A 19,628-nucleotide genomic window follows, 5' to 3' on the forward strand; every position below is an offset into this window, starting at 1 on the left:
TTTATTTTTAAGGAGTGATACTTACATTTTTCGAGTATAAAATCAACAGTTTTCTCCAAAAGAGATCTTCGAGCAGCTGCCCGTCTCCTTTATGAAGACATTACAAACGCATAGGAAAACGTCTCGGTTACGGATGTAACCCTCGTTCCCTGAGTAGGGAACGGAGACGTTACGTCAGAAGTGACGGAGAATGGGAGTTTCGCATAGAAAGCCAATCCTCTTCGAGTATTTAACAACGAGCCAATGGCATGAAAATGCCTTGGGGCTGCGGAATTTGCATAGCGTATCTCCGCCCCACGCAGTGGGTCTTCGCTGAGGAGCCAAGGCTGAACTCCGGCGTCTACCCAGCGATACAGCTGAAGTGGCAGGGAGACGTAACGTCTCCGTTCCCTACTCAGGGAACGAGGGTTATATCCGTAACCGAGACGTTCCCTTTCGTAGTCACTTCGAGTTACGTCAGAAGTGACGGAGAATGGGGGTCAGTGCCATCACACCATCTTCAAGCTGTCTTCCAGTGCCCTGCGAAAGTCTGGACCCCTGAACCTTACCTTTTTTTTTTTTTACATCCCACTTTGACACAGGATTACCAAGGTACACTGGGAAACATATCCCGGGAGGGACATGCTACCAGATGCCTACCGAAGGAGGACTTACAAATACACATATGGCCGCATAGGAACGCATATGGAGATCACTGGAGCACCAACCGCAGGTGGCTACTAGAATTTAACTCCAGGGGTGGCAGATGGCTTGCCAAGGGAAGACACATGCTCAGAGAGGCTTACAGTGGATAATACACATGAGACAGTTACCATAGGGAACCGTGCACATGGAGGCACCTAGCCAGCATCCAGAGCAACAGCGGTGGTGCCCGCATCATCGGTGCTGGAGGACTCAAGGCTTCAACGGAAGACACTGAGGAAATATCGCACTTATCCAATCCGAGGAGTGGAATGGCGAGCAAGCGAAGACACCTAAGCGGGTCCAGTACTGGCGGAAGCGAGTATGTGAGAGGACACCGGCTCAATTCGCAGATTATAGAATCTTGCGAAGGTGTTTGGTGTCACCCAACCTGCAGCTCTGCAAATGTCTGTTAGCGAGGCGCCGTGCGCTAGAGCCCAAGAGGAGGCCACACTCCGAGTGGAATGGGCCGTCACACCAAGGGGGCACGGACGGCCTTGCTGCTGGTAAGACAAAGCAATGGCGTCCACTATCCAGTGAGACAACCGTTGCTTTGAGAGAGCCCTTCCCTTCTGGCTCCCCCCATGACAGACAAAGAGCTGGTCTGAGGTCCTGAAACACCACGTTCTGTCAACGTAGGTGCGGAGAGCACGTACCGGACAGAGCAGTGCCAAGGCTGGGTCTGCCTCCTCCAGGGGCAGCGCTTGCAGGTTCACCACCTGGTCCCGGAAGGGAGTGGTGGGAACCTTGGGCACGTATCCAGGCCGGGGTCTTAGGATCCCGTGAGAGTAAGCCGGCCCGAACTCCAGGCACGCTTCGTCAACGGAGAATGCGTGCAGGTCCCCCACCCTCTTGATGGAGGCCAGTGCAACCAGGAGTGCTGTCTTCATGGACAGAAACTTTAACTCTACCGATTGCAAAGGCTCAAAGGGAGGCCTCTGCAGAGCACTTAGAACTACTGAGAGGTCCCAAGAGGGTACGAGGGGAGGACGAGGCGGATGTAGCCTCCTCGCTCCCCTCGGGAACCTGATGACCAGGTCGTGATTCCCTAAGGACTTACCTTCTACTGCTTCATGAGAGGCGGCAATGGCCGCGATGTAAACCTTAAGGGTGGAGGGCGACAGCCTGCGCTCCAACCCTTCTTGCAGGAAGGAAAGCACGACACCGATCGAACATCTCCGGGGGTCTTCTCCGCGAGAAGAGCACCAGCTGACGAAGAGGTTCCACTTCAACGCATAAAGGTGTCTCGTGGACGACGCTCTAGCGGAAGTGATGGTTGCCGCCACCACAGGTGGCAGCGAACTCAAACCTGCCTCATCCCGTCCAGGAGCCACACGTGCAGCCTCCAGAGATCGGGACAAGGGTGCCACAAAGTGCCCCGTCTCTGAGTGAGTAGATCTTGTCTCAGAGGAATAGGCCAAGGAGGTGCTGTCGCGAGGAGCATGAGTTTGGAGAACCACGTCTTGGTGGGCCAATAGGGGGCTACCAGCAAGACCTGCTCCTCGTCCTCCTTGATCTTGCACAACACCCGTGCAAGAAGGCTCACTGGGGGAAACGCATACTTGCGTGGGCCCTGCGGCCAGCTCTGCGCCAGTGCATCTGTGCCGAGCGTACCCTCGGTCAGGGAATAAAACTGGGTGCAGTGGGATGAGTCCCGGGAGGCGAACAGATCTATCTGTGCCTCTCCGAACTGGTCCCAAATCAGCTGGACCGTCTGGGGATGGAGTCGCCATTCGCCAGAGATAGGGCGGACCTGTGACAGCTCGTCGGCTGCCAGGTTCTGGTCTCCCGGAATGTATACTGCACGAAGGGACCTCAGGTGCTTCTGACTCCATAACAAGAGGCGGCGGGCGAGCTGTGACAACCGGCGTGAGCGTAGACCACCCTGGTGGTTGATGTACGCTACTGCAGTGGTGTTGTCTGAACGGACAAGTACATGTTGACCCCTGAGCAGCGCTCGAAAGCGGTGCAGGGCCAGGCGTACTGCCAGCAGCTCGAGGCAATTGATGTGCATGAGGCACTGGGGTCCTGTCCAGGAACCCGCGGCTGAATGCCCATTGCACATGGCACCCCAACCCGTGGTAGATGCATCCGTGGAGACAACGAGATGCCTGGAAACTCGCTGAACAGGGACACCGGCCCGTAAAAAGCTGAGGTTCGACCACGGGAAGAAGGTTCGGCGGCACGCTGGAGTCACTGGAACGCGGAGCGAGCCGCGATGCCATGCCCACCTCGGGACTCGATCGCGAAGCCACAGCTAAAGCGGTCTCATATGAAGCAAACCGAGCGGCGTTGCCGCGGCTGCAGATGCCATATGCCCCAGGAGCCTCTGAAACAGTTTCAGTGGAACCGCACTCTTGCCCTCGAACTGTCAAAGACAAGTCAGCAGTGAGTGCGCGTGCTCGCTCGTGAGCTGCGCGGATATGGCGACCGAGTCTATCTCCATGCCGAGAAAAGAGATCCTCTGCACGGGACAGTAAGTAAACTTAAAGAAGAGACAAACTTTAGACGAGCAAAAGAAAAGATCCAGGGTCAGATCAGATTCCCGTGAGGGTTACATTCTCCTGACACGTTGGGTTTCCAGGGAGAAGAGAGGGTCTAAAGGGCGGAGCTCACATTTATACTGCTTGAAGACAGCCAACCTCTTCCTGTGGCTGGGCCAATCGGCATGTGGAGAAGTTGCACGCGGGAACTCTCGGTTTATTGTCCTTTGTTTGAGAGACCGCACTCCTCGTGGAAGGGGGTGTGTTCAATGAGGGTTTTATAGTTTAACAGTGTGATCTTCAATGGCGATAAAAACATATTAAAAATACACTTTACTTTACATCTCTGTGCATATTCGGATAGCCCGATCAATGAGCATTCTAGAGGTGTCAAAACATCAAATGAAAGTCAAAGGAAAAATACAGAGGTATTTGTATTTTATTATAAATAAATAAATACAAAATACAATTTAAAATGCATAAAGAAGGTATTTCTAATGTCTATTTATGCTGCGACTAAACAAAGATATTTTACTGTGACATGGGGGAAAACACACATACATTTAACAAAATATACTTAATGGTTTTATGTCTTTAAACACAGTCCTCAGAGACATTCTATGTCACTTGTAACCCGATACTCACTGGAGGTATGCGTAAGTGTATGTGTGTGTGTGTGTGTGTGTGTTTTCAAGTTCCGGGGGAGGGTTGAGTCGCCTGGCAAAAGTCCTTACACTACCATCACTTCCGCTAGAGCATCGTCCACGAGACATACTTATGTGTTGAAGTGGAACCTGGTGCTCTTCTCACCTCTCGATCCCTATTAGGACCTCGTAGTGGTTCTAACTGCCCAACAGAGTGATCCCTTTGAGCCTCTGCAATCAGTGGAGAGTAAGTTCTTGTCATTTAAAGGGATTCTACACTCTTAGAAAAAAGGGTTCTATAGGGTTCCTTACTCAACTGCAAAGGACCTTTTATGCAAAAAAATGATGATGATGACAAGAAAGAACCCTTTTGGCACAAAGGTTCTTTATAGGCTATTATTCATTCATATATTACATTATTCTGCAACATTTTGCAGTTGTAATTAAATTATTGTTTATTAGACTGTTGTAGTAACTTAATATCCCATTTTAATTATGCTGATATTTGATGGATAAAAACTGAAATGGCACTCTTTGTGTGATATTGATTAATTACATTTTTTTAAACCCCATAATTGAATTTTGTGATCATTCATGCATTGCATTTTAGGGGTTCCAAATATGTAGCGCTTTAGAACCTTTTAAGGTTCTATATAGAACCTTTTCTTCTAAGAGTGTATGTAGTTTTATTAGCTTAACTGAACAGAGTTATTGAAATGGTAATATGACTTCTTTCAGGTTGAATGGTGGCCGTCTCGGGGACTGAGAGATCCGTTACGGGGACTAAAAGACTCTCTATATTTGTTACGATGAAATCAGAAAACCTAATGCACAAAAAAACGTGTCCCTACTTGATATACAATCACTGATAAACAATCGGATTTGATGAGGAAAATAAACTATACTACTAGTACGGATTAGAACGCAGAACCTCTGACACACTTGGCAAACGTTCTGCCACTGGACCAATAAAGTTCATGGGTATAATTGCCGCATCTATGTATTTAATCACGTGAAAATTCTCACCACTAACAACATATATTAGATCTCATTAAACGACAAATTAAACACAATGTACTATTGTATACGCTGTTTGACAAAAATGGGATTCCTGCCTGGTGACCATTTAAGTCAGCACTCCTGGTTGCATTGGCCTACATTAAGAGGGTAGGGGACCTGCATGTATTTTCCATTGACGAAACATGCCTAGAATTCGGGCTGGCTTATTCTGAGATGATCCTAAGACCCCGGTCTGGATACATGGCCAAGGTTCCCACCACTCCCTTTCGAGATCAGGTGGTGAACCTGCAAGCGCTGCCCCTGGAGGAGGCAGACCCAGCCTTGGCACTGCTCTGTCCAGTACGTGCTCTTTGTGCCTACGTTGACAGAACGCAGTGTTTCAGGACCTCAGACCAGCTCTTTGTCTGTTATGGTGGAAAGCTGAAGGGAAAGGCTCTTTCCAAGCAAAGGTTGTCTCACTGGATAGTTGACGAGGCTTTTTTAAGCAAAACCCCTTTTGTCGTTATGAAGTAACGTCTACGTTCCTTACTCGAACGAGGGTTACATCTGTAAATGAGACCTTTTCGGGTGTTGTGCAATGTCTCTGAGCATTGCAGTTTGACCTTTGGGCAAATTTGCTGTGACGTGCACTCCGAGAAGATTGGCAACTGTCTTGAATGTTTTCCACTTGTGGATATTTTTCCTTGCTTTAGAATAATGGACTTCAAATTGTAGGAAAATGGCTGTACAACCCTTCTCAGATTGATGGCAGCAATAATTGCTTCTCTAAGATCATTGCTGATGTCTTTCCTCCTTGGAAATAATATATATTATTTAATAGATATTTTAATAATATAATAAAATATTATTTAATAATATTTGTATTTTTTTTATGTTGTTCTCTCTAATAAAAAAGAAGTTAAAAAAGTGATGCAGTCTTTATTTTTATTATAACAATTCACATTCAAAAATTCTAAAATGGTACATATTCATAATGGTATGGCCCTAAAGACATGCTCTGTAATATATTTAATTTGTTATTTGCCTAATGAACTACACAGACAGCAACAGTCATCTGTATACAAAAACATTAACAATTACAACAAAATTGTATGACAGGTTGTGTACAAAACACTTTTGCAAATATACAGTATACTATTTTACATAATTCCCATTTGACTAAACGTACACAGTCAGCATAAGACAAAGATAAAACAAGACTTTCACACTAGATAGTATGCCTGGCAGAAACCAGCTTTGACACAGTGAGTAAACCTGAGTCGGTGTTCTCTCATTCAAGTAGTCCTGTCTTCATTTGATGTTTATTTGTGCAGCTCGCTCGACAGAAATAAGGACAACCATTAGTTATACATAGTTATACATTTCTTGTCAAAGCTACAGTACTTTCATGCAAAACCTTATGAACAGAAATCTTGCTAGTGCACTTTCAACAATTCAGACGGCACTTTTATTTTGCTTTATATTACTTATCTCAAACAGGATGAAACAGAAACTGCAGACAGTTGACTCAGAAAGAGACAGAGAGGTCTATGTTTTCAAAATGCGCAAGTATGAATTTAATTTAGGAGGGAGGAAGGATCATGATCGGACCCAGCTGACAGGCACCCACTGCGGCTCCCTCTCAAGTCGTTCCAGAATATTCCTCAGCTCTACACAGGCGCTGGCAGAGTCCTCCTTTACTAGGACCCTGTCCACTAGATGGCCATATTGCTGTTCCATCTGCTCGGCTGACTGCCTCATGTCCTGCAGGTCTTCATCCTTTTCACATTGTGAGAGAAAAAAAGATAAAAGGAAAAAAAAAACTTTTAAAAGCTACTCTCAATGCTGCACTTTAAGTGCACTTTAAGCGCAATGGGAAAACATCTTTGTTTGACTGGCTGTAAATATAGCAAAAAAGTGAAGAATTTGGCTTAAACCTTTGATTATGACGTCAATGGAATGAGCGTGTCAGGGGCTATAAATAGACGCTCATCGTTTTCCTTTGTCTTCTGAACCGCATTGTGTGCTGTGTGCTATTCAAACCTCTTCTCAAACTATTCCTTTTGCTATGAGTTAGTTTTGTAAAGCAGAAAAAAGCCTTTTCTCACTCTCTCTCGCGAGAAAGGCTTCATGGCCCATTTTGAATTATGTATTGGCGGAAAAGCACACTGTAGCAGCCCTCGAGGCACAGAGTGAAAGGACTGCGAGTCATTGCCCATCAAAGTGCTCCGTTCCAGACTCGCCTTAGGGAAAAGAAATTATGAAATCATGGGGCTCGCAAGTTGATCTGGGGAGCGGGTGACGGGTCCTTACCTTTCTCTCGTTCTCTCTCTGGATCACGAAATGCTCTTGTCTGCTGCTGAAGAAGGCACGTCTTCAGAGCAGGCTGAGGTTGTGGGTTCTCATCAATAAAGAATCTAATGGCTCAGATCTCGCGTCTGCGAGGCAACACACAGATTGCCAGTCCATTATGCATGTAAATAATGCGAGGGAATTGAGTAGACAGGAGATTTTTTTCCCTTTCTCTCTTCACATTCAAAGAAATTGTGTGAGTTTGCAAGCTATGATTTTATGATTCTTTGTTGAAACTGCTCTAATATGAAAATAACTATATTCAGCTATTTATCCAGACCACTTTTTACCGATGAAGCACATGAGCAGTTACCCGAGATGGTCACTTATGCAGTGGCTAAATTACAGCTAGACTGGCCACAGGAGAAAGAGCAAAGTTAGAGCAAACTTCTAGCAAATTTCTGTATGGGGGCCAGGGGGAGAGGACTCAGTGACGGTCTCTCCCCTTCTTCAAAGACATTCATGACGACTTAACTCATTCATGGGGGAAACCTGATTGTTCACTTCTTTGAGGCCTTGACGTATAGGGCATGTGGTTATACGATGCCCCAGTTGGAAGAGACACTTGTGGGTTATCTCTCCTGGGAAAGTCATCTTCACTTAAAAAGTCAGCTCTCCCCACTAAGCCGTGCAGAAGAACATTCGCCCTGTTAGGGGAGGCGTTTCAGTCATTGGGTCATGCTGGTGCCACTCTGCACATAGCAGAAACACTAAGCTGACCTGCTGGGGAAAAAACATCCCGCGAGATGGGGCACATAAAAAATATACTAAGTAGCTCCTTCGCCAATACACTCACGACACCGCTGCCACCTCTTGTGTTTCTTGGGGCAGCAGTTTTCAGAGAAATGTTAAATACTTGGTTGCTTCCTGCCGTTTTCCAGGACACAGGATATTTAATATTCCCCCATCATTGCATCACCAGACATTGCATCAAAATTGATGCTCCTTTTCCAAAAGGTGGCAGCGTGGAAACTACTGCCAAACATATCTGCTTGGGTACTGAGAACCGTAAGAAAAGGAATACACCAATAGACACACTAGACCTTCCCAGTCTGTTCAACATGTTCTAAATGTTGACAAACAAAATGATTGCGTCTCAAATTCAAAACAAAGATTGGTTTGTCACTATTGACCTTAATGCCTTAAATTTTCCCATATAGGGTCAGGGTTATATTATGGCATCATATGGTGTTGGCCATCTTGGATCATAGAATTTTCATTTTCAAGCCACATGTTTAAATACATTGGGATTGGAAGCTCCATCCCGATGTAATCAATCAGATCTGGGAAAGATTTTATGAAGCAGAGGTGGACCTCTTCACTTCAAGGAAACAATGTCCCCTTTACCTCTCACTGACTCCTCCAGCCCCCCTGGGTCTGCATGCCATGGCCCAGTGTGAGAGCTTCCTAACTCACTAGGCAACTGAGACCACCCCTCAGAGTAAAAGTTCCCTCATGGGATTTAGCCGTGGTCCTTGAGGGGCTCCTTCCAGCGCCGGTCAAGCTTCTGACTCTAAAGGTGGTTCCCTTTCGTAGTCACTTCGAGTTACGTCAGAAGTGACGGAGATTGGGGATTTCGCATAGAAAGCCAATCCTCTTCGAGTATTTAAACACGAGCCAATGGCATGTAATGCCTTGGGGCTGCGGAAATTTGCATAGCGTACTCCGCCCTACTCCGTGAGTATAAAAGGAGGAAGTGAACGCAACCGCAGTATGTTTTCGCTTCGGAGCCAAGAGAACCTCTTCACTCTTGAAAAGCTAATTCAAGACTCTTCGAGACGAGCGTCCTCTTCAGTGTTGGTGTGACGGCGGTACCCAGCGAGATTCTGCATTGCCTGCGATCTGTGCAGTGGTTTGCCAGACTTTGCGCTTCTCCCTGGTAGCCTCAGCGCTGAAAGAGTGAATTTCTCTCCTCTCTGTAAAAGAGCTGCACGCGGCACGTCTTTTTAAAGATGGTTCGCCCGTGCCCTTCTGGATGTGGTAGATTTCTATCGTCATCTGATGGTCACGAACGCTGCTTTGTATGCTTGGGCATTCAGCATGCAGCAGCAGCGTTCGTGGATGACTCATGTTCCTTCTGTGGGAGCATGACCATCTCCACACTGAGGTCGCGGCTCAATGATCTCACTAGAGTGAGAGCCCCGGTCCCCCCTACTCGATCGGCTTCCTTCACGAAAGGGGGCCCGTCGACCCGGGGACCGGGCGATCTAACGGTGACGGTGTGGGATAAAGCCCCGACGATTCCTCGGGCCACACCTCCCGCCTCAGTGCGTGAGCCAGCGAGCGCTAGTTCGACTCGGTCGGTTGTCTCTTCGGCGGCACCGGCTGCTTCGAGCAGCGCTCCAGATGATGATGCGATGTCTATCACAGCATCACTAGGCGGGCTTGACTCCTCGGGAGAGGAAGATCCGGCTGCGTTGCCTCCTTCGGGAGTTCCAGCGTTGTCCGCGTCAGATCCCGAGCTGACGGCCATGCTGTCTCGAGCCGCTGGGAGTATCGGGCTAGAATGGAAACCTCCATCCTGCCCCGATCTCTCACGGATGGATAACTGGTTTTTGGACAAGGCTGCCGCTGCAAAGCCACGGCCGACTCCAATACCTTTTTTCCCCGAGCTGCATGCGGAGTTATCGCACTCTTGGGGGGCTCCTTTGTCCACTCGAGAGCGCGATCTCTCCCCCGCCTTTCCCCCCCTCGACGGCGGGGCCGCCCGTGGGTACACTGGGATGCCCCCGGTGGAGCGCTCTGTTGCGATGCAGCTGTGTCCACAGAGCGCTTCCACCCGTGGTCCTCCTAAGCACCCATCCAAAGCCTGTGGGTTCTCGTCTGCTATGGCGGCGCGATCCTACAGAGCGGCGGGACAGGCGGCCTCCGCTCTGCATGCTATGACCACTTTGCAGGTCTTCCAAGCGAAGTTGCTCAGAGACATGCACGAGGGCGGGACTGATCCGACGGCATTTAAAGAACTGCGGTCCGCCACTGACCTTGCTCTCCGGGCAACGAAAGTGGCTGCTCGCGCCGTTGGTCAGGTGATGGCCACTAGCGTGGTTCAGGAGCGTCATCTTTGGCTCAACCTGGCGGACACGCGGAGCGCTGAGCGGACTCGTCTGCTCGACGCTCCGCTCTCCCAGGTTGGCCTTTTCGGCGGTGCGGTGGAGGACTTCGCCCAACAGTTCTCCACTGCCCAGAAGCAGACAGAGGCCATTAAACATATCCTGCCCCGGCGACCAGCTGTTGCCTCCACCCAGTCGCCGGCACAGGTGCCTCCCCCTGCTCGCCGCCGAGGACGCCCCTCTGCGGCTTCCCTCCCTCCCGCCCGGCCCCAGCAGCAGCCTTCACCCGGGCCCCGGCGTCGAGGAGGCCGCAGACCGGCGTCACAGCCCCCTCAGGCCGCTCGCCCCGCTAAACGCCAGGCTAAGCGAAGATCCTGACACGGGCAGCTCAGTGTCGATCTCGAGTCTTTCACAGGAGGCGGTAGCAGGCCCCCTCCTTCCCCCGGTGGAGGGCCGGGGGAGAATCTTTTGTTCTCAGCTCCCCGCTGCTCACCCACGGGTGGGCAGCACCCTAAACTGGTTAAAGAAAGACTTGACATCCTCACTGAGCTCACAGACTGGAGTGAGTGCCCTCGATGCCCCAGTGTGTCAGCCCACTCACTCCTCTCTGTCTCGGAGGGCGCGGAAGGGTGCGTGTGTCGTCCCCGGGCTACGCCAATCCCTTCCCCCTCTGTCGCCAGACCCCCGGCAGAACGGACCCCCGTGGAACGCTCCGCTTTCCCTGGTCCCTTCTGTCGGGGAGCGGGCTTCGACGCATCCGAGCGGGGTAACCCCTGCACGCGTGCCAGTCGACCCGCCACGCTGCCCCTCCAGGGGGACGTCTGTGGTTCACATGACCCCGTTGGCTCACTTCCTGGAAGCCTGGCTAGTGCTTCCCGGGGTATCCCGCTGGGTCATCAGAACGATCAGATTCGGCTACGCGATTCAGTTCGCACGGTCTCCTCCCCGCTTCAGGGGAGTTCGCTCCACGATAGTCGGTGGCAATGCCCCAGTCCTGAGAGCGGAGATTGCGACCCTGCTGGCGAAGGGTGCAATCGAGACGGTCCCTCCAGCCGAGGTGAAGTCCGGGTGTTACAGCCCCTACTTCATTGTCCCCAAGAAGACCGGTGGGTTACGACCGATCCTGGACCTGCGCATTTTGAACCGTTCTCTCCATCGACTACCGTTCAAAATGCTCACGGCCAAACGCATTTTCGAATGTGTTCGGTATCAGGATTGGTTTGCAGCGATCGACCTGAAGGACGCGTACTTCCATGTGTCCATTTTACCTCGACACAGACCGTTTCTTCGGTTTGCCTTCGAGGGCCAGGCATATCAGTACGCCGTTCTCCCATTCGGGTTAGCTCTGTCCCCTCGCGTCTTCACGAAGATCGTCGAGGCAGCCCTTGTTCCCCTTCGCGAACACGGGGTTCGCATCCTGAATTATCTCGACGACTGGCTGATACTAGCACACTCTCGAGCTCAGCTTTGCGAACACAGAGACTTGGTGCTCCGGCACCTAGCCCGTCTGGGCCTTCGGGTCAACCGGGAAAAGAGCAAACTTTGCCCCGTGCAGAGGATCTCTTTTCTCGGCATGGAGATAGACTCGGTCGCCATGTCCGCGCAGCTCACGAACGAGCGCGCGCACTCACTGCTGACTTGTCTTCGACAGTTCGAGGGCAAGAGTGCGGTTCCACTGAAACTATTTCAGAGGCTCCTGGGGCATATGGCATCCGCGGCCGCGGCAACGCCGCTCGGTTTGCTTCATATGAGACCGCTTCAGCTGTGGCTTCGCGATCGAGTCCCGAGGTGGGCATGGCATCGCGGCTCGCTCCGAGTCCCAGTGACTCCGGCATGCCGGCGAACCTTCTTCCCGTGGTCGAACCTCAGCTTTTTACGGACAGGCGTCCCTATTCAGCGAGTTTCCAGACATCTCGTCGTCTCCACGGATGCATCTACCACGGGTTGGGGTGCCATGTGCAATGGGCATGCAGCCGCCGGTTCCTGGACAGGAGCCCAGCGCCTCATGCACATCAATTGCCTCGAGCTGCTGGCAGTACGGCTCGCCCTGCACCGCTTCAGGGCGTTGCTCAAGGGCCAGCATGTGCTTGTCCGCTCAGACAACACTACGGCTGTAGCGTACATCAACCACCAGGGGGGTCTACGCTCGCGCCAGTTGTCGCAGCTCGCCCGCCACCTCTTGATATGGAGTCAGAAGCACCTGAGGTCCCTTCGTGCAGTTTACATTCCTGGAGACCGGAACTGGGCAGCCGACGAGCTGTCACGGGTCCGTCCCATCTCCGGCGAATGGCGACTCCATCCCCAGTCGGTCCAGCTGATCTGGGAAGAGTTCGGGGAGGCACAGATAGATCTGTTCGCCTCTCGGGACTCAGCCCACTGCGCCCAGTTTTATTCTCTGACCTGGGGCACTCTCGGTTCGGATGCGCTGGCGCACAGCTGGCCACGGGGCCCACGCAAGTATGCGTTTCCCCCAGTGAGCCTCCTTGCACGGGTGTTGTGCAAGATCAAGGAGGACGAGGAGCAGGTCTTGCTGGTAGCCCCCTATTGGCCCACCAAGACGTGGTTCTCCGATCTCATGCTCCTCGCGACAGCACCTCCTTGGCCTATTCCTCTGAGACAAGACCTACTCTCTCAGAGACGGGGCACTCTATGGCACCCTCGTCCCGATCTTTGGAGGCTGCACGTGTGGCTCCTGGACGGGACGAGGAAGGTTTGAGTTCGCTGCCACCTGCGGTGGCGGCAACCATCACTTCCGCAAGAGCGTCGTCCACGAAACACCTTTATGCGTTGAAGTGGAACCTCTTCGTCAGCTGGTGTTCTTCTCGCGGAGAAGACCCCCGGAGATGTCCGGTCAGTGTCGTGCTTTCCTTCCTGCAAGAGGGGTTGGAGCGCAGGCTGTCGCCCTCCACCCTTAAAGTTTACGTCGCGGCCATTGCCGCTTCTCATGAAGCAGTGGAAGGTAAGTCCTTAGGGAAGCACGACCTGGTCATCAGGTTCCTGAGGGGAGCGAGGAGGCTGCATCCGCCTCGTCCTCCCCTCGTACCCTCTTGGGACCTCTCAGTAGTTTTAAGTGCTCTGCAGAGGCATCCTTTTGAGCCTTTGCAATCAGTAGAGTTAAAGTTTCTGTCCATGAAGACAGCACTCCTGGTTGCATTGGCCTCCATCAAGAGGGTGGGGGACCTGCACGCATTCTCCGTTGACGAAGCGTGCCTGGAGTTCGGGCCGGCTTACTCTCACGTGATCCTGAGACCCCGGCCTGGATATGTGCCCAAGGTTCCCACCACTCCCTTCCGGGACCAGGTGGTGAACCTGCAAGCGCTGCCCCTGGAGGAGGCGGACCCAGCCTTGGCACTGCTCTGTCCGGTACGTGCTCTCCGCACCTATGTCGACAGAACGCAGTGTTTCAGGACCTCAGACCAGCTCTTTGTCTGTTATGGAGGGAGCCAGAAGGGAAGGGCTCTCTCAAAGCAACGGCTGTCCCACTGGATTGTGGATGCCATTGCTTTGTCTTACCAGCAGCAAGGCCGTTCGTGTCCCCTTGGTGTGACGGCCCATTCCACTCGGAGTGTGGCCTCCTCTTGGGCTTTAGCGCACGGCGCCTCGCTAACAGACATCTGCAGAGCTGCAGGCTGGGCGACACCCAAAACCTTCGCCAGATTCTATAATCTGCGAATTGAGCCAGTGTCCTCTCTCGTACTCGTTCCGGCCGGTACTGGACCCGCTCAGGTGTCTTCGCTTGCTCGCCACTCCACTCCCCGGACTGGATAAGTGCGATTTTCCTCAGTTCTTCCATTGAAGACTCGAGTCCTCCAGCACCGACGATGCGGGCTCCACTGCTGTGGCTCTGGATGCTAGCTAGGTGCCTCCATGCGTACGGTTCCCCCTTGGTAACCGTCTCATGTGTATTATCCACTGTAAGACTCTCTGAGCATGTGTCTTCCCTTGGCAAGCCATCTGCCAACCCTGGAGTTTAAATTTTAGCCACCAACTGCTGGTACTCCAGTGTTCCATATGTGTTCTTATACCATATGAGTGTTCTTAAGTCCACCCTCTGGTAGGCATCTGGTAACATGTCCCCTCCGGGATATGTTTCCCAGTGTACCTTGGTAATCCTGTGTCAAAGTAAGATCCCCAAAAAAAAAAAAAAAAGAGAGGGGTTCAGATTTTCGCAGGGCACTGGAAGACAGCTTGAAGTTGGCGTGATGGCACAGACCCCCAATCTCCGTCACTTCTGACGTAACTCGAAGTGACTACGAAAGGGAACGTCTCGGTTACGTATGTAACCCTCGTTCCCTGAGTAGGGAACGGAGACGTTACGTCTCCCTGCCACTTCTGCTGTATCGCTGGGTAGATGCCGAGTTCAGTCTTGGCTCCTCAGCGAAGACATACTGCGGTTGCGTTCACTTCCTCCTTTTATACTCACGGAGTAGGGCGGAGTACGCTATGCAAATTTCCGCAGCCCCAAGGCATTACATGCCATTGGCTCGTGTTTAAATACTCGAAGAGGATTGGCTTTCTATGCGAAATCCCCAATCTCCGTCACTTCTGACGTAACGTCTCCGTTCCCTACTCAGGGAACGAGGGTTACATACGTAACCGAGACGTTTTCTTTCTCCATCTTCTCACTAAAGAGGATTGGGGATTTGCAGGCTCTGTCGGTTTTGCCAGCCTGCTTAGTCTTTGCCCCTGGATTGGTCAAGGCTATTTTGCACCTTCACCCCGACTATCTGCCAAAAGTTCACTTCGTTGAAGCCTTCTGTCCTCTGCCGTTCACTTCGCTGGAGCAGGAGAGACTCCATTCATTGTGTCTAGTTTATGCTCTTCAGAATTACGTTCACCACACTAGCCAGTGGCGTAAGTCAGAGCATCTGTTCCATTGTTATGGGTTCGAAAATACTTGTTGGGGGCTGTAACCACAAAGCAGGCGGCCACCACAAAGCAGACTATGTCGCATTGGGTGAGGGATGCTATTGCTCTAACCCATGAGTTGTTATGGCTCATTGCGTCTTCCAGGGCTTTAGCAAGAGATGCCCCCATGCAGCAAGTATGTGATGCAGCAGGCTGGTACTCTCCGCACACATTTATTCGATTTTATAGCTTGGATGTTAATGTTACTCCGGGCTCACATGTCCTTGAGTCAAACATCCCAAGCTCATGTCAGAGGCGAGGCCCTACTTACGTTTGTGCGCACAAACTACACAACCTTGAGGGGAACAGTGCGCGACGTTGGTAATCTCGTTCCCACAGTGATTAAATCAAGTGCAGCATTGAGAGTAGCTTTTGAAAGGCAACGTCTCACGTTACTTGACTGTAATACTGTTCAGTAAAAAAAGCAGGAAAAAGATGCTGCACTTTATTGCAGCACTGGGGGCCTGTCAGGATGACAAATATACACAATAAGTACATCTGTCACAGATCTATTTATAGCCTCTGACATGCGCATTCCTATGATGAGTCTTCTTATGAGTCTTATGATTCTTAGAGGTTATTTATGCAAAATTCTTGGCATGTTTGCCACACGTGTTCACAACCGGTCAAACAATGATGTTTTTCCATAATGCTTAAATCAAGCGCAGCATCTTATTCCTGCTTTTTCAGGGAACGGGCAAACAGTCAAGTAACCCAAAAAGTTGTCAACGGTGTACAATTTAAGAGTTGAATGATTGAGATTTACAAGCCATTTGGCTTGTTACAACCATTTGTGGAGTATGGTGATATAAATCAGTCTCACCGTGATGTGTCCATTGTCACCCCTTCCTGGTGATGTGGGAGAGCTCCGTTGCCGGCGAATCTCAGGGATGCGTGGCTTTACAAAGATCACATAGGGCTTAAACTCTGCCGTACGGAGGATTTTCAGAGCCTGAGCATTACAGAAAAAGGAAATAAAAATCATAGCATGGGTTTCCAATTATGTGCTCAGCAAAAATCAAGACCAGAGTCTCTGCTGATAACAGAAGTTGTAGATTCAAATCAAGCTTAGGTTGAGCAGAAACCTACCACTGTGGAAAAGATCACTATTTAAATTTACATTTATTTATTTATTAGCAAAGACTTTTATCCAAGTGATTTACAAATCTGACTTTTATACAATAATCTACCCCTAAACCGGGGTAGAGACGTTTTCCCATGGAACAGGGAGTTATTTTTCAAAATATCAAAGCTATACTTTTCAATACAATACAAATGCATTATGTAATTTATGTGAGGATTCACGCATTCACATGGGTCGTACTTTTCAGGTACAGAAATCTGTATAAATACTGAAAAATCACATCCCTAAAAAGCTAATTTGCATGTTCATGGTTTGGCACATACTAAATGAAGGATGGGTGTAGAGTAAAATCAAACAATTTTAAGCCATGAAGAAATTATTTTCACAGGAAAAAATGTTTAAATATGTAATTTTGATTAAATAGTCTTTTTGATCAAAATTTAGTTGATTAAATGGTCTAGACACCATTGCTTGGCACCAGGAAGGTGTCAGCTGCCACTTTCAGGCCAGTTAAGTATAACCAATCAAATTTAAGAAACTGTTCAGCTCATGCAAAGCGTGTGTAACTTGGGTATTTTTTAACATAAACTGCAAGGTATAAATTTGTGTGTATTTTTCTAGTCTTATAGTTGCTCTGCTGTGTCTGAAGTGATTCTCCGGCCACTAATAAACCTTATTACCGCCCACATACAACTTGACCAGCCCTCAAATGTCATTTTACTGACGACTGCTTCTAAACACTAGGAGTTCAACATGGGATTCGAAAAACGCTTGCCCTTGAAAGATGGTACGCATTTATTTGGACCAGAATCACAACCTGTAAGTATGAATATTTATTGATGTATTTTCTACCGGGTGTTCAAAATAGATCGTTTTGTATTTCATATTGTGTAGGTCTCCGGCTAACTCACATTATCACTGTCTTACTGAAATACTTCTGCTGATCATCTGAGGGCCACTATTACCTAAAACTGTGTCTTTTAATGCAGATTGTCTGGCGTTCCTACTAATTTGAGTAAAGATAAAGCATGGAGCAATATTTTTTACAAACGTTTATGTTACATCAGTCATTCATGTTAGTGCTCGGCTAATGTAAGTTATGCGTTGTTATTGTATATTTATATTTATATTTAAACAATATGAATGTAAGCCAGAGGAGAACTGGCCCCCGACTGAGCCTGGGTTCTCCCAAGGTTTTTTCTCCATCCAATCTGATGGAGTTTGGTTCCTTGCCACTGTCGCCTTGCTTTTGGCTTGCTTTGAGCTTGCTCAGTTGGGGTTATTTAGTGTTTAGCAATGTTGTTGATCTGTGTTGTGCTACTTACATGTTATCACTGTGAAGCTGCTTTGATACAATCTGTATTGTGAAAAGCGCTATATAAATAAATGTGACTTGACTTGACTTGACTTGACTATTGATACAGTTCCCACATGTGACAAACAATGTGGTGATGTGCAATGTATATATTGAGAAAATTAAACTGTTTTTTGACTGTTGTAGGAAATCTATTTAAGAGACTTTAAAATGGCATAATTAGGGCACTTTAAGTCAGATTAAATTGGTCTGAAAATTACTATGACACTTCACATATCACAAGATCTGAGAATCAGAAATACAGAGGAAAGCAAATAAACTGACAATAGAAACAGTAAGAGAACGCTACATTTACCTCAGGTTGAACATCTACCAGACACACTTTATTTCTCGCCAGGACAGTCCAGATTGACTCCAGACTCGTCCCATATTGGTTATTCTTATATTCACCATGTTCAATAAACCTGGACATAGACAATATCGCATTTATCATCAATTAAAACAGCACCAGTAAAATGACATTTTAGAACACTATAAAATAAATAATTCACCCAAAAATGACAATTCTCTCATTGTTTACTCATGTTCATTGCTCCAAATCTGTATTACTTTCTTTCTCAAAACACATAAGAAAAGTTTCATGCAGTTACAATAGATGGTAGCCAAAGTATTCCATGTTTTGGGGTGGGATATGCCTTTAACAAAATGTCACACATCACTGTAAAAAAAAATATTGTTGGTTTAACTTAAAAAAAATTAAGTAACCTGGTTGCCTTAAAATTTTAAGTTGATTGAACTGGAAAAAGTGAGTTAATACAATGAAGGAGATTTATTTAATCATCAGAAACTCAAAATAATAAGTTATCTGAACTAGATAATTTATTTAAGTTGATTTGACAAAAGAAAAAATGTTGTGATAACGAATCTTGAAAATGTTTTTTTTTACAGTGCAGATGTGTTAAAATATTGACCAAAAATGCATCCAACATATTAAACCTTTTTCATATACTGTAACATACTTATTAGATTGTATGTCAGCCTCAAAGGCCTGCTTGGAGATGAAGTGGTATTCTATGCCCTCCTTCTCATGGCTCTTTCTGGGTCTTGTTGTGTCTGTTAGAAAATTATTATACAAAGTATAAAATCATTTCAGTTAATGTTATAACATATTTGAATTTGATATATAATTATTGAGTTTATAAGCTCTTCAACTTCAGGACATCAAATTGAAGCAAGAACAATGTGTGAAAGTAGGAACTGTTAAATCCAACCTGAGCCCAAATGACTTAGGAGTGCCCCAAGGGTCAGTTCTAGGACCGTTGTTGTTTTCAATGTATATAAATTATCTCCCAGATTGCTGTCATGGTGTAAACTGCCAGCTTTATGCTGATGACGCAGTTATCCATGTGTCAGCATAAACAACTGCAATGGTTGGGCAGCAGTTAACACAAGCTTTACATAACATCTTGAAATGGCTTCAGTTGTCCCATTTAACTTTAAATGTTCAGAAAACCTTTTCCATGTGTTTTTCTATCAGCCCTCTAGGTCGCCTGACAGCTTCCTTGAAGTTCATTCAGACCGTGAACCCATTAATGAGGTTCATGAAATGAAATACTTGTGCAAATCTAAACTGTTTTCGTTTTATTAGAGGAGAGCTGCCACGTCGCACGGCTTTATTGTTTATGTTTTGCGACCTATAAGTATTATTTTATAATTTCATAATTATCTAAAATAGGAATATGTTTAGAATTCTGTAAGGAAATCACTATAATTTCATTGTAATTTCATTTGATAATTAAAGCTGCAAGCAGCGATGGGCGGGCCCTCGCACCTGTAGCGCGTCGGGGTGTAAGGCGGCCGCATTGCATATTCTGTAGCTCAGCCGGTGCGAATGTGAATTTGCTACGCACTTCATTTACCATAACTTCATTGCCAGCAGGTGGCGCTATTACTGTGGGCTAATTTCGGCATGTACGTGTGTTCAGGGCGGGACTGTTGTATAACATATAAAATTTCGCACAGGTCGGAGGATGTACAATGAAGTTACAACAACTTCCTGTTTAATGGCGAATCATCGACGCCTCGGACATGCCCATGGAAGAAAACGTGCAG

General features: G+C 48.2%; 1 protein-coding gene and 1 long non-coding RNA gene across 7 annotated transcripts in view; one reads left to right on the top strand and one right to left on the bottom strand.

Annotated features, from left to right (window-relative positions):
- Positions 1–5,821: 5,821 nt before the first annotated feature.
- Positions 5,822–19,628, bottom strand: part of mpp3b (MAGUK p55 scaffold protein 3b) — a 113,584-nt gene continuing 99,777 nt past the window's right edge. For all 6 annotated transcript variants that reach the window (XM_089121875.1, XM_089121873.1, XM_089121877.1 and 3 more), the window contains 4 exons: positions 18,536–18,629; positions 17,872–17,980; positions 15,941–16,069; positions 5,822–6,586 (listed from right to left, as the gene is read on the bottom strand). In XM_089121875.1, coding sequence (XP_088978001.1) covers positions 6,407–6,586; positions 15,941–16,069; positions 17,872–17,980; positions 18,536–18,629 — 512 coding nt within the window. In that variant the 3' untranslated portion in view covers positions 5,822–6,406. The remainder of the gene's footprint in view (positions 6,587–15,940; positions 16,070–17,871; positions 17,981–18,535; positions 18,630–19,628) is intronic.
- Positions 16,670–19,628, top strand: part of LOC148971454 (uncharacterized) — a 53,284-nt gene continuing 50,325 nt past the window's right edge. The window contains exon 1 of the long non-coding RNA XR_016147022.1: positions 16,670–17,020. This is a non-coding gene — a long non-coding RNA (uncharacterized LOC148971454). The remainder of the gene's footprint in view (positions 17,021–19,628) is intronic.

The sequence above is a fragment of the Pimephales promelas genome, chromosome 17 (genome assembly GCF_988280905.1).
Source record: "Pimephales promelas chromosome 17, fPimPro1.hap1.1, whole genome shotgun sequence".
Taxonomy (NCBI): Eukaryota; Metazoa; Chordata; class Actinopteri; order Cypriniformes; family Leuciscidae; genus Pimephales; species Pimephales promelas.